Raw genomic sequence first — 9742 nt, 5'->3', positions numbered from 1 at the left:
AGTATTAAGAAAATGTTGTCTAGTTGCTGTTACCGCTCTGAAAGCCTAACATATAAGGCTATTTATCATTAAAAACGATGAAAGTTTGATAAATAGCATCTTTCCCCACTTTCCCCTACGTAATCGATTACATGTGTGAAATACGTCTAAATTGCTAGAAAATGAGGTTTTTCCTGATGCATTTAATATACCAATTTACCCTATTTTCCCTTAAACGAACCAAATGTTTCCCTTTTTAGCTGACAGTGAAAAACATCATTGAAACAATACATATTATGAAATATACACTAAATAGTCTTTTAATTGAGCAACTGGCTTGATTGAACATAATAAACGTGATTATCTTACCATAATCTAATTATACCGACACTTGTACTTTGTTGAACCTGTCCAACATTTACCTATTGATAAACTTTTTTTCTAAACTGGTCCTCGTATTACATCAATGTTTTTCCTCGGGTGCAAAAAGCTCGTTAAACTCTGTCTTGTATCGTCTCAGGTTGTTCATTTCCCTGTACAGCATCAACGTGATAGCACTGGCAAAAACCAACACAGCTGGAAGTACAACACAATGAAATGATTTAATAACAACTTCCAACGGACCAACCCTGGAGCGCCCTACCTGTCGTAAACACAAACGCCACAATAATGAACCTTCGCTCATCTTCGCTGACTTCGAACAGCATCCTTTCGACGTGGGCGTGCCCGATGAAGCCCATGGTGGCCACCAGGAGGCAGAAGAATGGCAATATATACTGTGACCGCTCCTGATGATGAGAAGTAATTTCAGTTGATGACAAAAATATTCATTCCCGAGATTAAAAATCCACATCCCGTACCTTAACGATTCCCCAGAAGAAGGCACAAGCAGTAACGTAGTACACCATTAGCATCACCGTCAGCAACGGAAACTCGAGATTATAGACTGTGTAACGAAGCGTAGACAATTAGCAGAAATAAGTGAAATGAGAATATCCTTTTTCCGGAATACTTGCCATATGACAACGAGAGGCAGCCGGCGTCCCCGAGAGCTCCAAACTTGTGCGCTGCAACCATTCCATAGATTACGGTTCCGAAGAGCGTTGCCAAGCCACCGATCAGGTACGCTAGGATGCGTTTATCCTCGTACGGAATGTGCACCCGTTGCATGAAATGCAAACTTTTTTCGTACACCTTCGACATTTTAACTTACAACAGGGGAGAAGCTCAACTAGATGCGACAAATCTAATCGATCAGTTCGAACAAACTGATCCCTTGCGAATCGTCGGTAATCAATTAACCAGAGCGTGCGAAATTCGTTCTCAGTGGTTAACAAAGCATTGCACAGTGGGAAAAATCGACCCAAAAAACGGATCTTTTAACGCCGCTGGTTTCGGTACGTGAAGTTGACCATTTCTGACGTAAAAAAATACGATAAATCGATTGGTGCTAAATTCATTCACCGCACGGCACGGGAAGTGGTCCATTTTGCCCCATTTTTAAAAGATCCTTTTAAATGCTTATTTTGCCCCATATGCCCCAACAACTGCTGGAAATTGTGAATTTTACATAAATATGCATGGATTTTTAATGTTACTGGTTTGAATTTGTTTTTTTTTCGCATAAATAAAAAGTGCTAGATTTGTTATCACCAGAATCATCTTCAGTAGTTGTCCAATTTGCCCAATTTCGCCCTATTATCATAGAAAAATGAGATTTAAAATGTATTTATAAGAAACATATACTGCTATGGAAAGTTACCGTTAGTTCTAGTTGCAATTGGAAGCTAACAGTTATCATGCGCATACATTAAATATATTTTCCCTATTTTACCCTACATTCCCCTAAAACTGCTGGATGATAACATTTTTTGTATTGTTTTGTAATGTTACTGGTTGCAATATATGAAGTCCTGGATCATTTTTGATGTATACAAATGCGTTTTATCGATTTGCTTTAGAACCATTCACGGGAGGGTACAAATAGCTGTCCATTGTACCCCAATTTGCCCTGATATGTTGTCGCTTCATGAATGAATTGATTTCCCACATAAACTTATGTCCGAATTGATGGACTTTTGGTACTGAAATCAATGTAATCAAAAGGACAATTAAAAATATGACTTTGGTGGGGAATTCAGGGTATAATAGGCATTAATCTTAATCTAAATTAATGGCAAATATGCACACAACTAATTAAATTTGGCATCCTTAGTATGTATATTATTTGCTACATTAAAACACGCTATATTTAATCAGTTTAGCGCATATTTGACATATTTTATACAATGCTTATTATCCCCTTAATTCCCCATCAAAAGCTAAAATTATAAAAAAGTCATATATATGTCTTTTTGATAACAGTGCCAATGCTAATAAGGGAAATTAATTTATTCATTACATGGCAAAAAATCAGGGCAAATTAATTTATTCATCACATAAAAAATCAGGGCAAATTGGGGTGAGATGGACAGCTATTCATACCATTCCGAGAAAGATCCTAGTATTAATCGATTTTTTTTTTATTTTTTCCCTCATCTGTAGAGCCTTTTAACCACTGCGTCCATTATTTAGGAATATTGTGGTATGACCCATATTTAATTTGGTGCTAATCGATTATCCTGTCACAATTGAGCTGTGATGGAGTATTAATCGATAACCCGCATTTGTACATATCAAAAATGATCCAGGACTTCATGTTTTGCATCCAACAAAACCAAACAAAATATGTTATTATCCAGCAGTTTTAGGGGAACGTAGGGTAAAATAGAGAAAATATCTTTCATATTTACGCATGATAACTGTGAGCATCCAATTTCACCTAAAGCTAATTTCAACGTGTTATGGCAGTATTTGTTTTTCATAACTACATTTGAAATCTATTTTTTTCATGAAAATAGGGCAAAATGGGGCAAATCGGACAACTCCCGAAGATGATTCTGGTGAAAATAGATCTGGCGCTTTTTGTGTATGCCAAACAAATCACTTCAAATCAGTAACATTTAAAATCCATTCATAATTAGGAAAAAATGTGAATATCCACAAGTTTTTGGGGCACATGGGGCAAAATAAGCATTTAAAAGGATCTTCTATGTATGTTTATGATTTCTATTGACCTCTAATTACACCTGCAGCTATTTTCAACGATCTACAGTCGTGTTAGTTGTTTGAAAGTACATTTTGATTCTCTTTTTGTATGAAAAAAGGGCAAAATGGGGCAAAATGGACCACTTCCCGTGCCGTGCGGTGAGTGAATTTAGCACCAATCGATTTCTCGTATTTTTTTACGTCAGAAATGGTCAACTTCACGTACCGAAACCAGCGGCGTTAAAAGATCCGTTTTTTGGGTCGATTTTTCCCACTGTGCATTGCATGTAATCAGTTGCCGAATTGTGTACACTTCGGGTGTCAAACAGTGGCGTTCCCCGTAATCACTACACACGTAGGCCTATTCGGTCGTTATACACCGAGCAGATCATCATCATCGAGAGTGTGCAAAAGTTGACAAAAACGATTCGAGAATGGCGCACGGTTATCAGTAGGTATCTCACAGAACGTTCCGAGTGCGCTGCTTATCGGCACCGGCAACGGACTGTCGATTTCGATGATGAGCTCTACTATATGCTGGCGGCAGTCGGTGGCGGGATTTTTACAAAAGAGTGGCAAGGGCAATAAAACCGGTCTGCGTTAATAGAGATGATTAGATTAAGGGTCATTCGAAGGAGCCACACAGAAGCCGTAAATTGAATTGACTGACAGTTGTCACTCGAGGGGTGGATCCATAAATAAGATTAGAAACTGGATTTATTGAGGTAGCTTTGAACATTGTATGGTACGGTAGTACCGTCAAGGCGCCATTCACCGTGTGCCTTCGAATATTTTTTCATTATTTCCATATTATGATTGAATGATATGACAATTTCCCTTCAATTTCACCAACACAACACTAATGTATTGTTACCATGTCAAAACGCTCATTAGAAACATTTAAAAATATCATTTTGACACAAAAGTGTGTTTACATGAAGCGGGTTTCTGCTCGTTCATGGTGAAAAAACGAAAACTGCGCTAAGGTGATTTAAGCGATAAACTAAATGTAGTAACGTTTTTATTCCACCAAGAAGCAATTAAATTCACATATCAGGTATGTATTTTGCATTACAGAAGTAAGTTTAACAAGAAAGTACGATTACTCGTACTTTTTAATTGAAACGAAAAGGCACGGTAAATGGGTACCCTAAAAATCAATGGTCTTCATTCACCGTGTCCCATATTGTCTCATATATCTAGAAAAAATCGAAAATTTGAACATTCGTTTTTCTAATAAAATCTTGCAAGTTATTACTTGAAATGAATTTAAACGAAGAAAATTCCCTTGGCTGGGTTGTTTTGATCATTTTCGAACAAAGTAGAATAAAATTTCTCATACACGGTGAATGGGTCCCTACTACCACGGTGAATGGTGACCTACCACGGAATTAGGCGACCCTACTACCCTTTACTAATTGTACTATATCACCAAATTTTGTGAAAAATTTTCTACTTCTGTGGATATTGCTTTAATTTTAACCTATAATGAAGGCAATTAAAAGCGGCACCAACAATATTTATAAGACTGGTGTCAAATGACAGCCCTTATTTGCCCCGAATCCTCTTAGATCCACGGTGAATGGTGCCTTGACGGTATAGTATGTATTACGGATTATTCTAAGGCATGGTCTCCCAACCTGTGGGTCGCAGTCCCCACTCGTAGGTGCTAATTTCCTCTAATTGAGTGTCTTATCCCAATTTCTCAGTTTGCGTGATAACTTTTTTTTCAGAGAAGTTCGCTGATTTGTCTCAAAAGTCACATTATTCGCGTGAAAATTTTACAACAAAAACAAGCAGTTCTTTCTGCGCAAATAATTAATTATCAGCGGATTGTTTTTGGCAAATGAAATTTTTATGTTACATCCAGGGATGCCATATATACAGATTTATCTGTATTATACAGATTTTTGAGCATCGATACAGATAGCATTTATATGTAATACAGATTTTCCATTTATATGGGATACAGATTTTCATCCAAAGTTTGTATGGGATACAGATTTTTAAACGAGTGATACAGAAAATCATCTGGCATCTCTGGTTACATCTACAGTGTATCAAACAATTGTCCGTACAGCATTTTTTTGGTCAAAATAATTTTTCATTCAAATGTTCATAACATTTTTATACGTCAATAAAAAACGCTGAAATTTTAACCAATCATGAATCATATATTGAAGCTCCATTGGTAAAATTTTGAGCGAGATCAAATAAGTTTTCTGAAAGTTATAATATTTTTAGAAAAACTTATAAGGTTTTTGAACACATTTTTAAAACATTATATCTCAATATGTACTTGATGAAACTTTTTTCATTATTTTTGTGATACAGCTTATGCCTAAGGTTTTCATATGCAGCTACTTTTGAGGTTTTATATTCACTAAAAAAAATATGAAAAGTGTGCTTATGTAGTTGACGATGTTTATAAATTTACCTTATTTTGCACATATAATCTGCCAAACGTTTTCCACCAATAAAAGTGCATTAACTGAACGAAAAATCAATAGGACCTACTCTTCATATGTAGTTTAGTAGGTCCTGTATAAAAATATTACATTAAGAGAGTTTAAAAACGACGAAAACACTTGGCACTTTTATTGATCAAAATATGATAAATTTCCATATGACACTCTGAACACCCGTAAAACCGGGTAGTTTTGATAGTTTTTCAGCGAATTTTCTTAATATTTTTCTATGCAACAGTATTTTCTCTAGTTTTATTTAAAAAAAGTACTGGGGTATCAGTTATCAATTGCAATCGAAAGATTCGATGATTATAAATATTTTGGGTGACTTTTAGTTTTCCATATATGAGCGAGAATCAGATTTTCATTTTGGGGTGCCCTGAAAAACACATCAAATCTTAAAAAATACCCAAGTAACACAACTTGTTACATTACTGTATGTAATACATGATTCATACAAACTTACATGTTTTGTTTCAAATTTGGAAAACCTATTTTCGTACACTTATATCACCGAAAAAGCGCAAAAAATGGCTGCTTATAAAACATCTTTGACGTAACTGAAGATGTTTTTCGATACATTATTGTAACATAAAATTATGTATCGAATTTGTTCTCAGCAACATTATAACAACTTACTTATTGCTTTCACAAAAAATATATTTATCAACCACGCACAGCAAATAAATATGGCAACTTTTATAAATACAGTTTTTGGTAAAGGCTCGAAATGATTTGCAAGCCCTATATTTCGTTTGTAATTTACCATCTCGGTGTTTGGGTACTAAAGGGCGAACACGATGAAATTGCCACACAGAAAATATTGTATAACTTTTGATTGCGTTCGTCAAAATAGCTAATTTTTTGACCATGAATAGTATATTATGTGTAGCTGATACCATAACATTTTCATTAAAATCTGTTGAGTATTGGCGCATATATTGTCGATATCATATAATGAGATTTTAGAAAACTTGTACACTCATTTCAAAAAATTACTTAGGCTATAACTTTTTTGTTACCTCATCAAAACGTTTGAAAATTTCACTCGATATTCTTAACATAGTATCAATAAAGTGGTAAAAATTTGATCGAAATCGGTTCAGTACTTTTTCTAGTAAATATCCAAAACTCAAATCGCTTCAAGGTAAATTTTAGGTACTTTTTGACCATTTTTAGTTCCGCGTGCACTATTTTGACTGTAGAACTGGTAACACTGCCTCGATTTTTATAAAACTTTGACAGTGTAAAATTGTTGTGTTAAACTGTTTACAGTGCAAATTTCAGCCATTTTTGTTGAGTACTTTCAAAGTAAGAGCAGTTTGAATTTCACTATACCAAAAATCACATCTGCTTATTGTGACATAGTTATATGTCGCACTATAACTTTTTAACGGTATGATCAAATTGAATGAAATTTTGACAAACTACTTCTACATACATACTTTACGTACAAAAAAATTTTCATTGAAATCGGTTCAGTATTTTTGGCGCCAGCGTTGAAACGGCAAAAAAGTGATATTTTCCAAAATGTTTGTTTGCACAAGATTCTCTAGTGGCAATTTCCTTGTTTCAACGATATCTCCACCATTACTCAACAGATTTTAATGAAAATTTTATGGTATTAGCTACACATTATATACTTTTCATGGTAAAAAAAAATTAGCTATTTTGGCGAACGCAATCAAAAGTGGTACAATATTTTCTGTGTGGCAATTTCATCGTGTTCGCCCTTTATGACTTAATTTCATGTGCCGTTTAAAATTTATGGTGAAATAAACACATTTCCTCTTCATAAATTCATTCGCTTTTCATCGGATTGGAAACAAGAAGGGAGGTTTTTGTCATCTCTGTTGTTTGTAATAGATTTACAAACAAATTTTCAGACATGCAACATGGTGGCTTCTTGACAAAGTACCGTCAGAATGTTTTGGAATGCTATTTTCAATTGTGATATATAAATAATGTTCTTTTTGACTGTAGAATTATGGAAATTATGTTATTTTATTTCATATTTAAGCTCTTCCAGATGAATAATTATTGTCAGAAACATCTGTAGATGAACATCCGGATATATATATATATATATATATATATATATATATATATATATATATATATATATATATATATATATATATATATATATATATATATATATATATATATATATATATATATATATATATATATATATATATATATATATGGTTGTGTGAAACTTTTAACAGGCACTGTAATTGGTCTGGCGTAATATTAGGAATACGTTCAAATTACGACTGTTATACATCTTAATAACATGTTTGTCGAATACCACTTGATTCGAGTGAAATACATTGAAAAAACATCAAAGCAACGTATTGTGAACATCTATTTTCCAATAACATACAACGATGTGATTTTTGGTTTTGGATGACCTGTTTTGAACATAAATATAACAATAACAAAGTTGGAGTGCGTAGAACGAGTACCAAAAAATTGTTTTCGTATAACCCACGTGATCAAAAATAGTGTAATAACTGTGCTTGCGAAGTTTAGCCGCCACGTAAGTACCCCCAGTGATTTTTAGGTGACGGGAGGTCTGCCATGTAAATAAAACTGAATGGTGGCGCCTATCTTTCGAGCCATGGTGACTGTGATCTGTGCCAAGTTTTTTAGAGACTATTAAAATACTTATTTGTTACCCCGTTTAGCATACTTGTAGCGGGATCAAACCGCAAAGCATAAAACTAAAGTTGCTATCGTATTTGGATTGCATTGTATTTTCAAGTACTAGAGATGTTTCTTAATAACTAATCAATTCAGTGAGAAGATATATCAAACTGATAATGTTGTACATTAACGTATTTAATACGAAAAACCAACGTATTTGTAACATGTACGAGCGCAAAGGTTATAACTATGTGCTGCTGATGTTATACAAATCATTTCCAATTGAAGGAAGACGATGATACAAATATCTTGTGTAATCAACGTTAAATATACGTTACTTTAACTCGTAGTAAGGATGATCAAATTTTTCAGTAACTTGTTATTGCCAAACATAGTTAAAACATGAGTTCAACACAATATGTGTACAAATACGACTATAGTACTATACTATAACGCCTTTTTTAAAGTGTATTATCAAAGATGTTTTCTGTGTTACTTGGGTAACCATAGATTGAAATCTTAGTAGTATGAACATGATGAAAGAATCCTTGTGGAATATTTTTTTTATATCAAAACATTGTTTTTTTTACTAAATTATACATATAAAAATGAGTTTGTGGAGTACTGAGTGAAAAACAGTGAATTTTGCTATCAAAAATAATTATCAACATACAATTACATGTTATTCATGGTGGGTTTTGTTTTTTGGGTAGTTTTTTAATGATTTTTTTTTAGCAAATTTTGAACTACTACTTACTTATTTTCAGTCCTGGGCACCCACGGTGGTGAAGAGAGCCGAATTGAAAGATTTACATCCTGGGCGATTGCCAGCCATCGCCTTGACCTGTAGCCAGGTCAAATTTCTGTCGACTTGCTTGATTTCGTTGTTGAGGCTGCGCCACCGTGATCCTCTGGGTCTACATCTGCTGCGATGTCCTGCTGGGTTCCAATCTAACGCTTGCTTGCAGATTTCGTTTTCGCCCCTGCGTAGAGTGTGGCCGACCCACCTCCACTTTCGCTCCCGAATTTCTGTCGCTATCGACGATGGAGCTCCACGTTGGAGATCCAATTGTGAGGTCACCATGCACGAATTATATACCGCATGCATCTGTTGACACACCGGGTTTCACTGGGATTCTAAACCATTCTCCCATTGGTTTGAATGACACCTCATACAAACCATCGGGGTTCATTTTTGAACTTCGAGTAACTCTGTGAGCATCGAAAAACACACTAATGGTAATCCTTTTTGTTGTTTTGTTTTGATTCTGTGTTTCGTTTTACCCCGTTCCCTGAGCAAAACGACGTTTGAATAATTTTTAATTTGAACGATGTGCAGATAAGCGGGAATCAAATTAAAAATGGTTCAGATTAGATGCGGTCAAACTAACGGGGGTGGATGGTACATGTGTGTGCATGTCCAAAAAAAATTGTTTATGAGAACTTTGCCCCTACCTTACAGTTAACTATATGTTCAATATTAAGGCTAGCACATAGTTAATGCTTTTGAATGCCAATCCAGACAGGAGGTTCAATTCTTTGTCCAATCGAGGATC

At 34.7% G+C, this 9742-nt stretch overlaps 1 protein-coding gene across 1 annotated transcript; it reads right to left on the bottom strand.

The window, feature by feature from the left end:
- Positions 1-279: 279 nt before the first annotated feature.
- On the bottom strand, positions 280-1319 carry LOC109425640 (uncharacterized). The gene is made up of 4 exons (XM_019700878.3): positions 996-1319; positions 840-925; positions 623-767; positions 280-555 (listed from the first exon to the last, which is right to left on the bottom strand). Exons 1-4 carry the CDS (start codon positions 1180-1182, stop codon positions 443-445), a joined length of 531 nt encoding a protein of 176 aa, XP_019556423.1. The 5' UTR covers positions 1183-1319; the 3' UTR covers positions 280-442.
- Positions 1320-9742: the final 8423 nt, after the last annotated feature.

This window comes from Aedes albopictus, chromosome 2 (assembly GCF_035046485.1).
Source record: "Aedes albopictus strain Foshan chromosome 2, AalbF5, whole genome shotgun sequence".
NCBI lineage: Eukaryota > Metazoa > Arthropoda > Insecta > Diptera > Culicidae > Aedes > Aedes albopictus.
This window is presented reverse-complemented; position numbering and strand designations above follow the sequence as displayed.

What these genes read in the sequence shown, in the direction of transcription:
- LOC109425640 (XM_019700878.3), bottom strand. Translation starts at nt 1,182, where the DNA reads ATGTCGAAGGTGTACGAAAAAAGTTTGCATTTCATGCAACGGGTGCAC. An exon ending in CTGCCTCTCGTTGTCATATG is followed by an intron (nt 926 to 995) that starts GCAAGTATTCCG and finishes TTCGTTACACAG; the next exon opens with TCTATAATCTCGAGTTTCCG. An exon ending in GGCGTTTGTGTTTACGACAG is followed by an intron (nt 556 to 622) that starts GTAGGGCGCTCC and finishes TTGTACTTCCAG; the next exon opens with CTGTGTTGGTTTTTGCCAGT.